The sequence below is a fragment of the Myotis daubentonii genome, chromosome 11, assembly GCF_963259705.1.
Source record: "Myotis daubentonii chromosome 11, mMyoDau2.1, whole genome shotgun sequence".
Classification (NCBI taxonomy): domain Eukaryota; kingdom Metazoa; phylum Chordata; class Mammalia; order Chiroptera; family Vespertilionidae; genus Myotis; species Myotis daubentonii.
Genome location: NC_081850.1, coordinates 74,804,488 through 74,825,322, shown reverse-complemented (window position 1 = coordinate 74,825,322; position 20,835 = coordinate 74,804,488). Strand labels below are relative to the sequence as shown.

The 20,835-nt window shown below is 44.4% G+C and overlaps 1 protein-coding gene across 15 annotated transcripts in view; it reads left to right on the top strand.

The window, feature by feature from the left end:
- MAPKAP1 (MAPK associated protein 1) overlaps positions 1–20,835 on the top strand; it is a 198,286-nt gene that overhangs the window by 114,250 nt on the left and 63,201 nt on the right. Inside the window, exon 10 of one of the 15 annotated variants that reach the window (XM_059658044.1) lies at positions 6,520–6,539. The exons of the other annotated variants lie outside the window; for them this stretch is intronic. Coding sequence (XP_059514027.1) covers positions 6,520–6,524 — 5 coding nt within the window. The 3' untranslated portion in view covers positions 6,525–6,539. Of the gene's footprint in view, positions 1–6,519; positions 6,540–20,835 lie in introns of those variants that run through there. 15 annotated transcript variants of the gene reach the window in all.

Genomic DNA, 20,835 nt, shown 5'->3' with positions numbered 1-20,835 from the left:
ATTCGATGTGGGTGTTACTAGTTTCAGCTGTTCATTCCATTTGCTCCGGGACACGACCTGGGACACGTCTGCCTATATCGCCGCCATCTTGGTTCTCCTATTAAATCTTTATTGTTCAGATTATTACATTTGTTCCTCTTTTTCCCCCCATAACTGCCCTCCTTCCAGTTCCCACCCCACCCTCCGGCCTCACTCCCCACCCACTGTCCTCATCCATAGGTGCACAATTTTTGTCCAGTCTCTTCCCGCATCTCCCACACCCCTTTCCCCCCCAAGAATAGTCAGTCCATTCCCTTTCTATGTCCCTGATTCTATTATAATCAACAGTTCATTCTGTTCATCAGATTATTTATTCACTTGATTCTTAGATTCACTTGTCGATAGATGCATATCTGTTGTTCATAATTTGTATCTTTACCTTTTTCTTCTTCTTCTTCTTCTTAAAGGATACCTTTCAGCATTTCATATAATACTGGTTTGGTGGTGATGAACTCCTTTAGCTTTTCCTTATCTGTGAAGCTCTTTATCTGACCTTCAATTCTGAATGATAGCTTTGCTGGATAAAGTAATCTTGGTTGTAGGTTCTTGGTATTCATCACTTTGAATATTTCTTGCCATTCCCTTCTGGCCTGCAAAGTTTCTGTTGAGAAATCAGCTGACAGTCGTATGGGTATTCCCTTGTAGGTAACTGACTGTCTTTCTCTTGCTGCTTTTAAGATTCTCTCTTTGTCTTTTGCTCTTGGCATTTTAATTATGATGTGTCTTGGTGTGGTCCTCTTTGGATTCCTTTTGTTTGGGGTTCTCTGCGTTTCCTGGAGTTGTAAGTCTATTTCTTTTACCAGGTAGGGGAAGTTTTCTGTCATTATTTCTTCAAATAGGTTTTCAATATCTTGCTCTCTCTCATCTTCTGGCACCCCTATAATTCTGATGTTGGTACGCTTGAAGCTGTCCCAGAGGCTCCTTACACTATCTTTGTATTTTCGGATTCTTTTTTCATTTTGCTTTTCCGGTTGAGTGTTTTTTGCTTCTTCGCATTTCAAATCTTTGACTTGATTCTTGCGCTCCTCTGGTCTGCTGTTGGGAGTCTGTATAGTATTCTTTATTTCAGTCAGTGTGTGCTTAATTTCTAGTTGGTTCTTTATCATAACATCGAGGTTCTCATTAGATTTCTTGTAGATCTCATTAAGTTTATCGGCAGCTTCTAGACAGTTCTTGAGAGACCTTAAAAGTGTGGTTCTGAACTCTATATCTTCCATTGACAATTTTGTCCTGTTTCTTTGTCTCTGCATTTTTTTTATGCTTCCTTGGTGCACCCCCTAGTGGTCTTTGTGCGCAGTCTTGTTGTAGTTAAGCCTTGATTGTTGTAGTTAATACTGGGGGGATTTGACCTCCAGGCCAACTGGCTGTGAGAGTCAGCTGTGTCTGCAGTGGGAAAACTTCTGTCCTCTGGGGAGGTGCTAATCTAGCCTTTGCCTGAGGCTAGCCGGCAAATGGCTCTGTGCAGGGCTTGGGTGGGGCTGGTCGCAAGGGATCAACAGGGCGGGTGGAGGGAGCAGTTATGGCTGCTCTCAGTCCTGTCCCCAGAAGCTCTGCGTCTCAGAGTCCCAGCACCGGCTGCAAAGCTGGGAGAGAAAGCTGCCCTCGCATTCCGACCGATGCCAGACAGTCCTGCTTCTCCCGTTTGAGTCTGGGTCCCTAGAGACTCGCTCAGAACTGGAGCTCAGGGCCTGAGCCTCCCTCCCGATTGAAAACGACAACCGGGCCCTCAGCCGCCAGCCCGCTCCACGAGCACCTCCGCACCTTTGAATTTTCCACACTGCGCCTCCTCTGAGTCCCAGTATGCTGTTCTCTTTCCTTCTAGTTGAAGAATTTCCCCTCAGCCAGCTTTCCTGTGGTTCTGGGTGATGTCTGTTCCGTCTTTTAGTTGTATTTTTGAAGTGGTTGTTCGAGGCAGCATTCTCTGGCGTTTACCTATGCCGCCATCTTGGTTCTCCAATAATTGTTACTATTTATTGAATTTTCAAACTCTTGATTCTTAAAACATTTAATTCTTGAAACAGCCTTTTGAATTGGTTATTTTTGTTTTATAAATGAGAAAACTAAAGCTCAGAGAGGATACAGGACTTATCTAAGGTCATATAGCCAGTAAGTTGGGGAGCTGGCATTCACACCCCAGATGTATGACTCCAAAGCTTATATTCCTAACCACTGTGCTGTACTTCCTATCACTGGTTAAGGTTATAGGATCCACAGCTCAATGGAGGCAGGTATGTTTTTCTCCCTGGAAACACCAAGTGCAGTTGGACATGGCAATATGATTCATTGGAAAGGGACATAGGCTCTGGAACCAAATCACCCCAGCTGTACCTTTCACACAAGCTCTGCAGTTAGGCAGGTCATCAAGCCTTTCTAACCTGAGTTATCTTTTCTGTCTGTCAGGGTAATAATACCTACCTTGTAGGGTTGTTGTTTTGACTGACTGCATGTAAAACACTTAATCCATAGTAAGTGCTCAGCGGATGTCAGCTCCTTTATGCCTATTGCCACTACCACGTCAGGCACACCATAAAACCTGGCTTTTTAGGATTTTATTTACTTCCTTTTCTACCCGTAGAACTTGACCTTTGCCTGCACCTTTTGTTTTCCAATGAATTAAGTCTATAGAAAGCTGATGGCCTGTGATAGAACCAGCCATTTGAATTGTGCTGGATACGGATCTGTTGGAAGCACCCTTTACTCTAAACAAGGAGAAAACTAGATCCAGAGAGTCAACTCCAATGACTTTCGACTAACCAGAAAACCCATCCTGTATACGTGGGTGTGGGTTAATGATCACAGGCTCATTCATCATAGAGTTTATTTCAGCGATTTTAATTACTGTGCCAAAGGTTCTAGACTAAAGGTAAAGTGGACAAGCTACAATTGCCTGAAACAAACATGTTTTCAAGTGATTTTTAGGAGCTTAGTATTAACAGTTGAGTGGCTCACAGAGTCTATTGCTTCTTCTCAGAAAACATTTAAAAGAGGGAATGTAATTAAACACCAGTATGATGACGGAAGTGACAGAAAGGCTGGGAGTGCTGCGCCTGCCCCTCACATCCATGAGGAAGCAGAAGGCCCTCTTTCTTCAGGAGGCCGTGTATGTGTTCTATGCTGCTAGGAGCTGTAAGGAAAACTCTGCCACCACCAAGACTGAGTTTAGCCACTTTGGAGGAAAACCACCCCTTTAGAAAGAAGAGGTAGCCTACTGCAGGAACCTTTTCCAAGACCAGCCCAGGGACTAAGACACCTGACTTCTGTCTCCCTGCCTTCAGAGACCTGCCTGGGGCTGGTCTTCCCCCATGAACAATTTAAAGGGCAGTTTTAATAGTTGCAATTCCAACTTTCCACAAGTTTTTCCTTGTTGAGTAAGTTGCAGATACTAATACTTTCTGCAACAGCTTTAAATGCATGAAGGAAACAAAAAAAAGAAAAATGCTTCAGCAGTGAGGGTATTTCTTTTTCTGTCTTACATTGACAATAATGCCCCGAGACAAAGATGACTTAAAATCAGGAAGAGACATTGGAGTGGCACTGTGAGGCAGGTCTAAGCAAAGACCTGACGGCACCCACTTCTCTCGTTACCTTGCTGCTCATCACAGGAGGGCAGTCAGCAAGGTGCATGGAGAGCACTGTGCCATCGAACCAGCTTTTCAAACAGAAAGTCAATGAGATGTGATTAAAGCCAAATGCTGCAAAGGTGCAAGGCGGTCTATTGGAACTCCTCCATCTTCCCCCCAAACTGTCACCACATAATCACAGAAATAGCAAATCAAAACAGAACCCAACTTTCCTTTGTTGTTGTTAATCCTCACCTGAGGATATTTTTTCCACTGGTGTTTGAGAGAGTGTAAGGGAGGGGGAGAGACAGAAAGAGAGAAACATCGATGTGAGATTGACACATCAATTGGTTGCCTACTGCACGCACCCTGACCAGGGTGGGGGATTGAGCCTGCAATAGAGGTACGTGCCCTTGGCTGGAATCGAACCCGCGAGCTTTTGGTCTACAGGATGACGCTCTAACCACTAGGGAAACTGGCTAGGGACCCAGCTTTCCTTTATTTTTTTGCACACTACATTTAATTTTAATGGAACAGTATGAATTAAGATAACGTTAAAACGAAGTATGATTTAAGTGTAAAAATCTTTAGGGTCATGCAGCTCTCTCAAGCAGTGTGTCCAAAACCAAATTCATCACTCAATAAATATTTATGAAGTCTACTACATTCCAGGCAGTGAATAAGGATGACAGGGCCTCTTCCAAGAGAGCTTTAATTCTGGTAGGGGAGATGGCCAATAAAAAGTAAGCATGCCAACAAGATACATTTGTTAGGTCGTCTCACCTCCAGCTTTTAGTTGTCCATTTTCTGATAAGCAGGACTCGGTGAGTCCCAGTTTTTTTTAGTTTCCCTCCTAAAGGGACTCTCTCTTGCCCAGGATCAGTATTTCCTCAGTCTTTCCACTTGAGCATCTCCTAATTGACTCCCAACCCCACTCCCTGCAGCAGGGACAAGTGGACAGGGCAGCAGTGGCTGGGTGAATTCACGAGTGGCGAGTGACTCCATCTGGATCAGTAGTGAAAACTAAGAGGTATGGGCCATATCTCAGCCTTGGAAACTGCTAGGGAGAACACTGTACCTTGCATCAGAGGCACTGTGGGCCGGCCCCAGTAGGTTCCTATACAGTGATATTTTTTTTTAAATATATTTTATTGATTTTTTACAGAGAGGAAGGGAGAAGGATAGAGAGTTAGAAACATCGATCAGCTGCCTCCTGCACACTCCCTACTGGGGTTGTGCCTGTAACCAAGGTACATGCCCTTGAACAGAATCGAACCTAGGATCCTTGAGTCTGCAGGCTGATGCTCTATCCACTGAGCCAAACCGGTTAGGGCCCTATACAGTGATCTTGCTAGATGTTGCTGAGTACCTTTCCAAGAAGAAGGATGAGAACTCGTCATTTCTTAGGGAGAGGGTTTCGCATAGGATAGGGGTGAGCTTTCATATGACTAAGGTGAAAGCCCTTTGTGGAGAAAAACAGGTTTCTTTTTGTTTGCCAGCACCATAGCTGGCCTAGAGCTTGTGGCTAATACATTTCGTGGAATGAACTAAGGAGAAGCAGTGAAAGCTGGTCTGTGGCCCACAGCTACTTCACCCCCTGCTAGCCCAGGCCCAAGGCTGACCACTTCCTGGTCAGGAAGAGATTCACTGTACTTTGATTATTAGAGATCAAACTTCCTCTGAGAATTAAATCATCGAATGAAAATGTAAATGTCTTAAAAGTGAAATGCAGCGCACATCAGTTGAAATTAGTTGCCTCCTAGGTTTCCTTAATGACATGAATCTCTAATGAATCCTTGGGGAGTCAGAAGAGTATACTAAAAACAGGCATTTTAAGCATTGGTAATCAAGTGTGGTACCCAGCAGGAGGAAACTGCTGCACACACTGTATCACAGAAAAAGAAAATTAAACTCACTTCTGAAAGAGGAGGAGAGTACACGCTAAATCCTCAACTTCCGAGGCAGAAGTCATTGATGCTGCCTGATATTTTCAGTGAGGTTTAAAACAGCTGAACAGGAATGCTAATGAAATAGGAAGGTGAGCCCTAGATGGATTGGCTCAGTGGATAGAGCAGGGGTCCTCAAACTACGGCCCGCGGGCCACATGCAAATACAAGTATTGTATTTGTTCCCGTTTTGTTTTTTTACTTCAAAATAAGATATGTGCAGTGTGCATAGGACTTTGTTCGTAGTTGTTGTTTTTTTAAACTATAGTCCAGCCCTCCAACGGTCTGAGGGACTGGCCCCCTGTTTAAAAAGTTTGAGGACCCCTGCGATAGAGTGTCGGCCTGCAGACCGAAGGGTCCTAGGTTCGATTCCAGTCAAGGGTACGTACCTCAGTTGCAGGCTCCTTCCTGGCTGGGCTGTGTTTTTCTCACATCGGTATTTCTCTCTGTCTTTCCCTCTCTCTTCCACTCTCTCTAAAAATCAATAAAAAAAATATCCTCAAGTGAGGATTAAAAAAAAAATAGGAAGGTGAGTACCAGAAGAAATAGCCAAAAAGTTTAAACTAATTGCCTGTAAGAAGGGATTCAGGGATGGGCAGAAAATTAACTGGTTGTCATTATAGGACTTCTAGTATTATTTACTTTTAAAACTATACATACATGTTACTTTGGTAAAAGTAAAAATAGTTCTTAAAATTTGTGAGAAGAAGACAGCTTACTTTCAAATTCAGAGCTTAAAAATATTTCTCTTTCTCTTACTTACATGGACTTGCTCTACTTGGAAACTTCCTTTCTCCTAAAGCCACAATCTATTTCATTGTGTTGGATGTCAGTTTTCTGGGAGAACATTGTTATGAAATAGTTGCTTTCCATTATAAACATTTCAAACCTTTTAAGGCCAAAGTGTTATATGAGTATAACCTTTACATTGTGATTTTGTCAACATTTTTCTGTGTGACCTGTATTTTCCGTAGGTTAAAGCACAAGCTGTTAGCTGAGTACTCCGTCCCAGTCTAAGGATGACTAATATCTCAAATATAAACGAAAACAGCTACTTTTCCATAACATTGGAATCACAAACAGCTGACACATGTACATTTTGACAATTTTATTTTAATTGGGACAAAAATTGGTTTGCTGAATCTACTACTCTGGTTCAGTGTATTATGTAACTGGTGGAGAGGTAGAGCAGAGGTCATGGGAAAGCCCACCGAGCTGGAATGGAGCTGTCCCGAAAGGCTTGAACGTCTTTGAAAACCCTGTGATGAGCCCCGTCTGTGCCAGGAACACAGAGTCTTAAGGGCCTGGCGCGGCTGCTGCACCACAGCCGCCGCTGCCAGGGCGCCTGAGCCTCGCTGACAGCCATGCTCTCTCCAGCCGGAGAGACTAGAGCACCGCCCCACTGTCTCCCGAAAGCCTGACTCACTGCTCTCTCCCTCTCTGCAGCCCTGGGAGGATTTATTTCAGGCATGGCTGTTTCAGATGGTCGAAAGCTCGTGCTACCACTACTCTCTGGGGACTTTGATCAGTTCATTTAAAATAAGGTCACAACTAGATGACAGACTGCTGGTTGGTAGCCTTAACGCTGGAGCTGAATACCTGGTTCTGGAAGCATCTCCCTGGTCCCACTCTTGCTCCTGTTTAGCCTGTTTGAACCTCATTTCCTCATCTATAAATGAGAATAATAATATCGTCTTTATAACATTATTGTAAGAATTAAATAGAAATCTACTTCAAACACCAAGCACTTAGCTGTTATTATTTTATTACTCAATAAATGTTAGTTCTGTCCCCTCACTTGGGTGTCACTGTTATGAGACCCGGTCATATGCAGTTTTGTGATATAAAACTTTTTTATGAGTATGACTGTTTTGAGTCATGGTTCAACAGAGACTCTAACTGCTAAGGAACCCAGCTCAGATGTAGCCCCCATTAGGTATGGCCCAGAATGTGTGCATCTGTCTGCCCAGCTGCTCATCTGAGCTTTTCCAGCGGTCTGAGGCCCCTTGTCAGAGCAGCAAGCACCAGCGAGAACATAGGTGTGCACATGTAGCAATGACCCCACATTCCTCCGGAGCACTCTGCATCTGGGGCTGGATGTGCACAAGGGTTAAAAGCTGGAGAAACTTTCGTCATAAATTTTCTCTTCAGCAGGACTTCCCTGTGAACATCTGACATTAGCAGAGAGGAAATGCTGATTGGCCTCAGAGTCAGCTGAAGGAGACAGGAGCTGCGGTGGAAGCTGCTGGATTTACTGTTATTAGCAAGGCAAATGGAAAGCCAGCAGGGCAGCCCAGCTCCCAGATAATAGATCTAGCAAGAAGGAAAACTCCCAGAAAGGAAAATGGCTGGCAGCCATGACTCCTCTTTTTCCATTTTTCCATTGCTTTTACGTGTTCGTCTTGTGTGTTTAGCTCAAGGAGAACCATGTTTTAGTATCTTAGGTTATAAGCCACAATTGGCTTAACATAATATATATAAAATTTAGCTTCTTATCTGTTTGAGTTGAACATGGTGAAATGTGCATAATTGTATTAATATAGTAATAATTGCCATTTATTGAGTACAATGTGCTTTACATGTGTAATTACCTCATTGAATCTATAAACAACCTCATCCCCAACTTGGAGGTAAAAAACAATGCTTCAAGTTAGCTGAAGCTGGGATTTGAACCCTGCCATTAAGGTTTGCCAATCTGGTGGAATGTATTGAGGCAAGAGCCCAAATGTCTGTGATGAGGCCACACCGGGTACTGGCAATAAGAAAGGCACTTACTGAGGCTGGGGTCCTGACTTGAAAACACAGCCCTAGTTGGTACCATAGTGGTTGGAAGGAAGATGGACAGGCAGAGAGGAGCAAAGTTGGCAGGTGGAGCTGATCTCTGAAGGGTCCCTGCACCCAAAACAGGGAGCAGGGCAGATGGACCACAAGGACCGAGGAGGAACTGTAGTTCTTGGCAGCAAGGACCAAGGACGCAGATGATGCTCAGCAATGAAGGGCGACAGTACAGAGAGCCTGGTCCTGACAGGGTCAAGTAAACAACACAAGTGAGCAAAAATTCTATTGTCACAATTACGTCTAGAAAAATACCCCTTACAGATGCCCATCAGAGGCCATCATAGTGGTTTTTCTCATTAAATCCAACACGACTAGTATTTTTCTCTAGCATGAGAACAGATGAAAACTAAAAATTCCTATCTTTAAATGCTAAGATCAAACTTGGTACAGAAAGACACACTCTAAGAGAAGCCAGAAAGCTGAGACATCTCCATCCACCCAGTTAATTCAGTTAGTCACTCATCAGACATTTAGCAAGTTCTGTAGTTGCAAAGATGAATAAGACTCCTGCCTCACACTCACCCTCTTGGGTTTCATTGACTCACTGAGAATCATGGCAGGTGGGTCTCCAAACTATTTCAAGTGTTCTCTGGTCATGTCTCCCCCCTGTACCCCCCTCCCCTTCATTTTTATCAAGCAAGTGTAGGTGGATTCAGATAAATGTATCATTTATGCACAAGGAAATTCAGGCTGGTGGGTGGCGTCACAGGGCAGGCACGATTTTCAGGGAGGTACACTGAGAACCTAGCAGGACACCAGGCCTGGGGGCAGGTGGGCCAAGGGCAAGGGCTAGGGCATTTACCTGAAGGAGACATGAAGGCCAAGCCCAGATTAAAACAAAAGAAGCCTTGTATTTGGTTGGCCCGAAAGTCAGAAATCCTCTTGCCTTGGAACAGAGTCTGCAGATGAGAAGCATGTTCAGTGTTGCACTTTCCTGGATGTGCAGAAAGGAAGCAGTCAGTCTAGGAATCGGATAGGGCCTGATGTCACGGGCGTCAGCAGGAGAAAAGCATCATAATTGGAAACCCAGTTAAAAGGGAAAAGCTGGTTTGAGAAGGAAAGTTAAAGAAGTTCATAGTTGATTGTCATGTGAAATTAGAAGCAAATAAGTGCTTGGAGTTCTGTTTGTTCCTGCAGAGATAGGCCCACACCATTCATTTTCAGTGGTGCTTAGGACCTGCTGTCTCACCCAGGGCTGGAACCCCTTCCACCGCGGCCACTGGCACCCAGCTGCTTAGAGGACACTGTCACCCCCGGTGCCTCACTGAATGTGCTCAGCAGCCTGTCAGGTCCATGCAACTGTTACCCTCATTTTACCGAGGAGGAGACTGAGGTTCAGAGAGGATGTGGTTCACCCAAGCCAGTCTCCGGCTTACACGGATTTGAATGGAAGTCTTCAGGTTCCACAGTATCATACCAAAGTCTGATGATCAAAAACATTTGGCCGCAAGCTTGTTCTGCATTGACTCGGGCTGCTTTCCCGAGCTCAGAAAAGGCCGCAGACAAATGAAGTCTCCTTTTTGTTCCTTTTGTTTTTGTCCCTAGGTGCTTGTGACTAAATTCACTAATTTCACTGGCTGTCAAGGCTGTGTTAAGGAAAATGGGTTTGAACTGCTGTGGTTTTTGAGTACTGGACTGGATGTCAGAAACCTTTGCCATCACGGGGAATTCTGTCACTCTGGATTTACTATCTGTTCGCCGCAGCCGAATTCCTCAGCACTGTGATTTAACGCCTGGCTCCCCATCAGCCAGTTTTGGCATTTATTTGAATGCATTACCCCACTGGTTTCCATAAACTATTTTACAATTGTTTAAAATAAGTGACTGTTTATTTCCACAAAAACCATCTGTATTTCCTTACAGAGCAACAGATAACTGTATGTAGAATTTGGTAATGTCGCAGTGACTCAAGTTAAGAAACACAGATTGGATTGAAAAATTGGATGCTAAGGGATAGTGTTAAAGGCTTCCATCCTTCCTAACAAGTGAAATCTGGATTTGAAGGAGGAAAAAATTTTTCTTTCTCACAAGTACTATCAGGCCTCCCTTCTCCAAAGGAAAGTGCATTCATGGCAGGTCGGTGACAGGATGTGGACCATTAGCGTTCCTCGTGGTAGCGAAGTGTGTGCCCCTTTCAGCGCTCCCTCTGCCTGAGACAAGCCGTGTGGAGACGATTCTGTCCGGTGGCTTCCAGTCTTCTCCGGGTTTTGCAGTTTGGGGTTTCCATGACTACGCCTTCTTGCTCTGATGCTGAGTGGTTTCCATTGGGCCCTGTGTGTTGCAGCTCAGAGAACTCTGGTACAAAGCACGTTGGGACAGGTTGTTGTGGCGAGGGACCCAAACGGATTGGGATGGGGACTCCCGTTATCCAGCCAGTGTCCAAAGCAGCAGGGTCTCAGCTTGACCCACACCAGCTCCATCCATCCCCAGGACATGCAGGTAGAGCTGGGGCATTATTGAGAGTCTCCAAGCAGCGGGACATTTTGAGTCAGATGGAGTTGGAGCTTCAAGTCTGCTTTGGAGGAAGAGGTAGTCAAGGTGGTAGCCAAGCAGACTGGGTTTCTGTTTAGTCAGGAAATATCCACTATACTCACCTGGCCATCCTAGGACTGCAGAAATACTAAAATATTCTCTCAACTTGCATACAGCTAGTACAAGAGCTAGCCCGCCAGAGATCTTTTTAGTGTGGGCTGCTCAGAAGTCCAGAGGCAGTGGCTCCTACACAGAGTTTTGACTCCCTGGGTAGGAGAGAACAGCACTAGAGAAGTGAAGTAGAAGGAAGATTATTCCAGACAGAGGCACTGTATAAGCGAAGACACAAAGGGTTGAAACGGCATAGTTTGGAGGATATGTCTGGATTACTGTGTTATTAGGTGGGAGGTGGGATGGGAAGGAAATGAGACCATTGTAGGTGACCTTGAGAGGCAGCCTTTGCTGAGAACTAGAAACACCCACCCACCCCTCTAACAGTGCTGCCGGGAAAGCAGAAGCAGCAACCTAGGAACAGGATGTATTGAACCCAAGGAACAACTCTACGAGGTAGGTGCTGTTATTATCCCTCTATTACAGATGGGGGCGTAAGGCACAGGCAGGCTAAGTAACTTGCCCAGGGTCACACAGCTATTAAGTGGTGGAGCTGGGAATTCAAACGCAAGCAGTGGCTTATAACCATTATGCCGTCCCAAATGTGTTGGGGTCAGCGGAGGTTGCCAGGCACTCCCTAGAACAAACACACACACACACACACACACACACACACAATGTTGAGTTTAGGGCAGGGATCAAATCCATACCTCCCTACACCCAGTTTGCAGCGGACACATCACCTCTATTCTCAAAGCCTGAGTGGCGCCCTAGCAGGTTTGGCTCAGTGGATAGAGAGTTGGCCTACAGACTGAAGGGTCCCAGGTTCGATTCTGATCAAGGGCACATGCCTGGGTTGTGGGTTCAATCCCCAAGAAGGGGTGTGCAAGAGGCAGCCGATCGATGATTCTCTCTCATCATTGATGTTTCTATCTCTCTCTCCCTCTCTGAAACCAATAAAAACATATTTAAAAAAAAAGCCTGAGTGGAGGTGTCAGGACTGCCCTAGAGGGAGGTTGAGTAGGTCAGAGAGAGACAGTACAGAGTCACCCTTGGGTTTCCACAGCCCACGTGGAATCTGGGAGGAGGACATGGCCGGCACAGTTGTCTGGACTGGGGGATAGAGCAGTAGATGGGCACTCTGACCTTTGGTCCTCTGGTCCTGGCCTCTCTGGGAACAGACCTCTGCGCACCAGCAGCCCAGCCTCAGATGCTCCAGTCCTCTTCACCTTTGTTCCTTTGAGCAGCTCTGGAAGTCTCTGTGGTCCAATCCATGGCTTGACTGGACCACAGGGAACCCCTGAATATCCTAGGATCTATGCTATTTTAGTTCCTGGCTCCTAAGGTGTCTCCTTAGCCGCTGCTGAGCCCCTGTAATCTATGGGGAGTCAGAGACAGTGAGAGAAGGCCCCGAGGCCACATTCCCTAATCTGCTCTAGCTGGAATCACCTCTAAAATTGTTCCACCTCATTTTTTAAAATTGGATTTTTAATGACAAAAGTAATGCCTGTATATGCCCACTGTCAAAAAATCCAAACAAGGTAGAAGTCTATAAAGTAGAAAGCCAAAGCCTTCACCTTTGCTATTACCCCGTCCTACACCCAGAGTTAATTCTAGTCAACAGAGCAACTGTGAGAACAGTTCAGCTCATTTCCTTTCAAATTGGGTTGGGCTAAATGTGCAGCAAATTTGCACTCACACATATAAATGCACATATTGCTGGGTTTGACTTTATTCAACTGGAGCATACTCCATACAGTCTGTATATTTTTATTTAATAATGTATCATAGGAATCTTCCCATGTCTTATTAACTTAGCTTAATTTTTTAACAGCTACATAACATCCCAGTGTACATTTATACTGTAATTTATTTAATAGTTTCCTACTGGAGAAATTTAGATTGTGCTATTTTTGATACTAAAACAGTGAACATCTTTGAACATACATCATTGTGTGCTTGGAGTAATGTTTCTCAGGATAGATTCCTTTGTTGGGTCAAGGTTGTTCAATTTTAAATGCCACCTCGTTGAAGTCACTGTATCTAACAGATTATTGAGCACCTACAAAGAGCCGAGCTCTGAGAATGTGGAGTTGGGTTTTTTCCAAAGTCTCTCCACCTCCATCTTTAAACAGTGCCCTGACTGGAGAGGAGTGAGGGTAGAACAACAACAAATAGACAAAATTGCTTCTCATCCAGCGTGCTCTGTGCACAGACAGAGGCAAAGCCCGAGGAAGTCGGGATGAAAGAGCTCTTGATTCTGACGTGGATTCGGGCAAGGCTGCGGGGAGGAGGGGAGATGCCAAAAGGTGTGCCTTCCTCCTCCTCCCAGGAGCCCATCTGTGAGGCTGGGTATTCAAGAAGAAATCCATTCTAAAGAATTATGATGCTCCTGCATTTTCTCCTACACAAAGAAGGAAATCTCGGCTGTACGCCCTTTCCTTTCCTCCTCGTGGCACTTTCTGATTGATGATTGGAAATGATGGCAATACATAAACTATTTTTCTTTTTATTTTATGACCTGGTAATAGCAGTAACATATTTCCAGTAAATGTTTTCTATCGCAATAAAAAAGTTGTAACAGGACTAGAAATGGGTATAGTTAAACCCTAAAGAAATCACACTTTCAGAACTGTGCATTGAGGCAGTAACTCTGTAAATCATTTAACTTAGGAAAGGGCCCCCTCCCTGGAAAAAAAATCAGGGCAAGCAGCTGGTGTTTAGGTTTAGTGCTCCTGGGATAGGTACCTGCTGTTAGGGCTGGGGGCTATCAATTTTAACCCCCTCAAGACCAACTACCCCCTCTGTCTTCCCTCCTCATCTCCCAGCCTAGATTTCACTCCTTTCTGAACTGATAAATCATCTCAACTTACAATTTCTTTTTTTCAACCCGAAGGTCAAGAAGATTGTAGAATCTCTTTCTGGAATACAGCATAGGAGTGTGGTTATGAGCACAGGCCCTGGGGCAGTGGTTCTCAACCTTCCTAATGCCTCGACCCTTTAATACAGTTCCTCATGTTGTGGTGACCCCCAACCATAAAATTATTTTCATTACTACTTCATAACTGTAATTTTGCTACTGTTATGAATCGTCATGTAAATATCTGATATGCAGGATGTATTTTCATTGTTACAAATTGAACATAATTAAAGCATAGTGATTAATCACAAAAACAATACGTAATTATATATGTGTTTTCCGATGGTCTTAGGCGACCCCTGTGAAAGGGTTCGACCCCCAAAGGGGACGCGACCCACAGGTTGAGACCTGCTGCTCTGGGTCGTACACCTTGTCCTGGCCTCACCACGGGCACATGACGTAACTGCTTTACTTTTTTTTTTTCTCCTCTGAAAGTGGGGTTTATATAGGGCCTACCTCAGAGAGCGTTATGATTAAAGAGCTAATGCACCCAAAGGCCAGGTGAGACCTCGGTGTCAGTCACTGTAGTTCTCAAAAAAGAGCACCCTGATGATCTTGTTAACTTTGTGCAGCGGTATAACAGGCGACAGCTGTTGCGTGTTCATTGGTCCTGTGCATTTTGTCACGCATCATCTTTGCAGTTACTCCAGGAAGGTTTAGATCACCTAACTTACCGAGTGTCACATAGCTTGTAAAATAGCCAAGATTTTAATCCAAGTCTTTTTTACTCCAAAACCCAGGCTCCACAACCGCCACATGTCCACGTTTTAGGACTAGATACTCAGTAGGACCCGAGATGGTGGAACTTGGAGCAGTTCTGTCTCACTCCAGACGTGACCGCCTTTGGCTGATAAAGCTTTGGAGTGTAATGTTGAGAGCCTGTGCTCTCGAACCGTGAGGGTGAGGCAAAAAAAAGCATTTCCTTTCCCTAATTGCAGGCAGAGCAGCCTGCCCCCCTCAGTTGATCCTTGTTTTGGCTTTGTTACTCTTAAGAGGATGAATAGCAGCTGCTTCTTCTGTGTCTGGTATCCTTAACATGCCCTAAAAATTAGGCCTCTCCACCCTTGGTCTTTAATTTCTGATTCTAGCTGACACCTCCATTAATGGTCCAGTGCAAGCTTTCTGTCGACTTGAGGACGACTGTGTAAAAGTGGTTTTGCTGTCCTATCAATAATAGTCATAATTTCCCCAATACTCTCATCAGCAGTGAATTGAGTCTTGCAGCAAAGAAATGGAAACCCCAGTGCAGTGGTTTTAAAGTGATTTGTCTTGTAGACGGCGTCTTGTTTCAGTAAAATCAGGTCAGTGCAGACTGCTGGGTCAGACGCAAGTCTGATGAAAATTAGTTGGAGGAAATTGATCATTTGAACCTTAGGTTATTTTTAGCTACTACAGCTTTTTAATATCTCTGTTTTTATTTACTTACATTTGTTTTAATAAACTTTAACCATCACTGCCAGGCAAATTAAATGTCTTCGCTATTTCAGCCAAGCCATGGATAAGAAGAAAGACGGCTCTCTCCACCCCACAGTAGCACGGCCTTCCCTTCACAGCTTTGGGATTTGCCGTCGTTATGGCGTTGTTTAAACACTTACACCCACTCCTCATCCTCCGGCCATTTCTGGGGTTTGTTTATTGCACAGACTGGCCCCTTGACCAGTCTGTTCTTCATTGCTATTGAAAGTTAATGGGGGCAAAATTGCATTCCCAAACATTTGAACCTGCAGTGGCCAAGGCCGAACTTAGTTGATCTCTGGTGATCGGTTCAATTTAGTTACGATTTTTTGCCATTAGGCTGGGGCTGAATGATGGTGATTTGGTTGAGGCCAAATGTCTGAAGAAAATTGGCTCTCTGATAAGAGTGCTGTTATCAGAGGGGGCTACCTTCTCATTTACATTTAGATGAGTATTGATTATTTATTTACTCAGAGAAGTGAGATTCGTTTCCAATCTTATCTTTCTCGTCTCTGCTTGTCAGCAGAAAGAGAGATAGAGCTCCTGACATCAGGCCAAGATAACAGCACTTTGTAGTAAAGATAAAAGTTGGAATGGGCCTTTTTCTAGTCTTGACTGAAAGGATAAGTTTTAAAAATTAGAACTGATGGGTCATGCTTTCAAAACCTTTCCTGAAGGTTTTGCAGTTTAACTAGGCAGGAGAATTGGTTTATTGGAACAGCCTTGGTCTTTCTTCTTTTGTAATAGGAATTGTATTTAATTCGATTATATTCAGCTGTTTCACTGAGAGCAAATTGTGTATTGGCTCAGAAGAGGCTAAAGTGTGACCTTATTGTCATGTCAGCTTGTTCCTTTTTTATTATTTAAATTCCAAATTATCCAATCTGAGCCTCAGAGGGGGTATAAGCTGCAGTGGTTATCACTTGAATATAATTCGGTGCTTATATTAAGATCAAGCAGAAAATGATTATCGTCGCCCCTAGAGGAAGAGTTATAAGCGATGGGGCTGACATTTTAGAATAGCTGATGTTGGGTCTGAGCTCTGATATTGACGCGTCAGCTTGTCAGTGATGGCTTTGGCTCGGGGAGGAAATCGCATTCAGCCGGCCTGCCATGGAGCAGACAAGGCTTGGCACAGTTCGCCCCAAATGGGTCTCCCTGCCGCCAGTCTTCTGCAGCCCATTGTCAGCAGTGCCACCAGAAGAGTCTTACAAAATATATAGCTGATTGTGTCAACCCCTTGCTCGGTTAGCATGTGTTGCTTTTATAAGAGAGAATCCAAACCTTGACCAACAGCCTGGGTCAAGTATCCCAGCTGCAGCTTCCCCTCCTACCCCCACCGACCCTGGGCCTTTTGCACGGGCTGTTTCCTCTAGGAATTCACTAATTCCCTCTTCTTCCCCTGGCTCCAAGTCCTCCTTCAAGACTGCATTCAGATGTTTCCACCTCAGGAAGGGGACGTTCATTGTCCCCTCTTCTGTGTTCCCACAGCACCTTGTCCTGACCAGGGGAAGGACACTGTTGGGTCTTTGCAGCTTATCTGCTCATGTGTGTCTTGCTGCCTCCCCAGCCTGCTTGAGGGCAGGGATCAGTGATTATTCACCTGTGTCTGGAACATTGTCGATGTTCAAGAAAAGTTTGTTAACTGGATGTATGGATGGCATTATAACACCATGTATCTTTTGATATCTCTGCTGCTATGGTTGGTTCTGTGGGTTCAGAAATTGACTCACCACTTTTAGACCATATCTGTAGGACCTGGGAGACTAGGGAGCTTGAGGAACCCTGGCTGCTGAACAAGTCTGTAGTCTGAAATGCTGTCTGTGGCTTAAAGGCAAGCTGGTTTAAACAGATATGCTCCCTCTCCCACCCCACACGCCTCCTTGGACACTTTGATGCCAGCATTCCCTGCCACCGTGTCTCTCCCCTTAATGGGGCTGTTAGTCTGTTGTGACTTTGGACTAGGGATCTGCCTGCACCGCATCACAGTGGCTTCTGTTCTGGCCTGTACTTGCAATAATACTAGTAGCGGCCGTCATTGAGCTCTTCGCTAAGGGAGTCGAGGATTGTCTCAATCCTCATAGCAACCTTCGGAGGGAAGTTCTGTTATCCTTGTTTACAGATGAGAAAATACACAAGAGACGAGTAACTTTCCCAGAATGCATTGTTACCCCCTGAGTGTGTACAGACACCAGGAGTTTTCTGCTCAGAACCCAGCCTTGCCTCTTACTTGCTCACACTTAACCTTCTGCTGGCTACTTTCAGATTAAAGCAGCTCTTTAAGCTGGCGAATGGAAAATAGTTGGCATGAAGGTGTATGCATGAAAGTGGTCAGCCTTTGACTTTATCATTTGTCCTCAAAGAATACATGATCTGAAAATTACATCAAGGAAAATGGAAAATAAAGATTCAGAGAGTGAAATGATGCAGAAATGTGTGCCCAGTCATCATTCAGGCCACACGTTTAGAGCTGAACTTCCTAATGGGCAAAGGAGAAAGGGACACAGTATCAGTTAGTTACATGATTTATGTTCAACTGTCAGAAAATACAGAAGAGCCCGGCAAGTATGGCTCAGAGGTTGAGCGTCGACCCAGGAACCAAGAGGTCACTGGTTCGATTCCTGGTCAGGGCATATGCGCGAGGTGCAGTCTCTATCCCCAGGGGGGGGCATGCAGGAGGCAGCCAATCAATGATGTTTCTCTTTCCTCCATGTTTCTGTCTCTCTATCTCTCTCCCTTTCTCTCTCTCTAAAATATCAATAAAAACATTAAAAAATATATAAAATAAAAATACAGGAGAGCAAACCTACTGCTCCAAGGAAGTACAGTGCTTCCTGCTCCCGAGGTCTGAAGGGCGTTTCTCCTGTGAGTCTTTAGAAACAAGGCACAGAACGATAGGGGCGATGGTGTGGCTTCTCTCTCTGGGCTTCTGCACTTGCTTCCCATTGGACTTGAACTCTCAGCCGGCTCTCAGCTATCAAGGTATTACATACTGACACCTTTTATGTTTCAGTCCAGGATTACAGAGACCGAGAAAACTGGACTAGCATGTATGCATCCCCCACCCAGCAGATACTACAGATTTTCTTTGAAATTTATGCACTGAGATGTTTGCCAAAATCCTGCTCGAGTATTAGAACTTGGAACCCTCCCAACGTGCCCAGAGCAGTATTTTGTTCTAGCCCATTTGGTGGCATGGCATTGCTGCAATAATGCGTCACTGGAGTGCCCGACAGATTTCCTTGTCACCGCAGAGGAACTGCTTCCCAGAATCTCCCTTTGTGTCCCCTCTGCTGTGAAGTGGAGGGCTTGCGGCTTCATGCGCAGCTGTGACATTTTAACACCTCTTTCCAGAGGGTGGCTGTTGCCTTGAGAACTATGTCCTGTTCAGTGTGAAAGAGCCCTTTATATTTTATATAATCATTTCTTTGGCAGAAGTATATTAAAAGAAACTGACCTCACAGCTTGTCTTTTTAAAATGGTTTTGGCTGCTGTTTTTTCTTTCCTCCCATGTCAGCTGCCTAAAAATTAAACAAGCATTTTATAGAAACTATAGTTTGATAGATAGGAGGTCTGGGTTGTCATAATCTTGATTATAATCAACAGGCATTTATTAAGTACTTGTCATGAACAAGGCACTCTGGTTCGTATGAATATAGAGAGTGCAGGCCTAGAGAGCTCTGGGTATGAATCCTAGTTCCACCACTTCCTGTGAGACGTTGCGTGAGTTACTTAACTCTGTGAGTCACAGAACAGAATGCATACTCTTTAATCCTAGCGTGACAGTAAATGAAATGATCTGTATAGTACTTGGCACAAAGTAGGCCCTGCTATGTTATGTTACGTGATCTTAGTATTGTTCCAGTCTCATGATGAGGAGTGATGATAGCTGACACTTAAATAGCACTATTAATGTACCAGACGCTGTTCTAACTGCTTTACAACTGTTAACTCATTGAATCCTCACAGGCCTCTGAGGTGGGACTCAGCCAGGGCCAGACCGAGGTAATCTGGCCCCAGTCCATGCCCTTCATCATCACGCTGTATTGCTTCTGATCTCTACCCTGCCTTTACACAACATGGCCTGAAGTTATCAATCTGAATTTTTCAGGGGGAAATGTGTAAAATAGTCTTTCAATGTGAGATAAGTTACCCAGTGTTTGGGCAAGAGTTAGAGAGAAATTGATCTTTGGAACAGGGAGTTTTCCCTTTGGGTTTAGATCTTGAGTCTCGCCTACAGTTTAACCATCTACCTCCCCCAAAGTCAAGACCCATCAGTTGTTTGCTAAGTTCAAAAGTAGGTTTCCAAGTTGTACTTTAGCTTTTATGGAAGAGCAGAGTACCCCAAGCAGATGATAGTCAAAATTTTAGTTACTAACAAGACTGGGCACACACAGGAATATTTTTAAGGACAGGCAGGAGGTAGTTTTCCTGGATGGATGGGAAGATAAGGCGATTCTGTCCTCACAAGGACCTGGGATACAGCCATAGCATGGGATATTTAGTATGTGTGGGTTTCATTAAAATAAATTATTTCAGATCATTTTCATTTTGAATTCATAGAAACCAGAAGTTAAGTGATTCAGAACCCAAATGAACCCACAAATCTATAAAAATCTATACTTATGCTATAAACTATGGCCTCTTTATAATTGGCCAGTAATTTATAGTTTGCAAGAGAAAGGAAGGTTCAAAACACACAGGCTTTAGCGTCAAAGATCCTTGGGTTTCTTTTTCTGTTTCTACTTCCGACCTTTGTGATCTTGGGCAGGCTACTTCATCCTGCCCACCTTCAGGGACCCAGTCTGGCAAAGGGGTATAATGACATCTACTTGCTAGAGTTGCTGCGAGGATTCGGTAAGGTAACATACATAGAGTGCTTGGCATGTATGGTCATTCAGTATATGAGAGTCATCATCATACTAAGCTTCAAGGGGAAAGTCCTAATGCTACTTTCCAGAAACAAACTATTTCAATAGAAATATCTGCAACACCCAAGAAACAAGAAAGTAAATGTTGAATGATGGCATTTATGGCTTTGAGAGTGGTGCAGGCACTTGTGTTTAGGGATACAGGATCCTTCTTAGTACTCCCTACCTACCCTGGTTTCCCTCATCCATGTTTCCCAGGCAGCTGCAGTGCCTGGAAGGAGAAAGTGTACAAAGAGACCAGCCTGAAGTCTACCCTAATGCAGACAACGTGTTGGCTCCCAGCAATCAGGAGAGGGGCGGCTTACTTTAATCCAGCTGCCAGGTAGACAGCTCGAGAAGCCCAACGCCCTGTACACTGCCCTCAAAGTCACAGGAAGCATGCTAGGTTGCAGGGTTACTTAAGATGAAAATATCGATCTACGTAAACTGATAATGTCTAATTTGGGTTAAATTTTGCATATAAAAGACCCATTGCAGATGCCATGATGTGTGATAATTATAGTATCCTCAGAAAAATGGCATAGTAAGAAATCAGAGGGCTTATAAGTATATACGATGTTTAA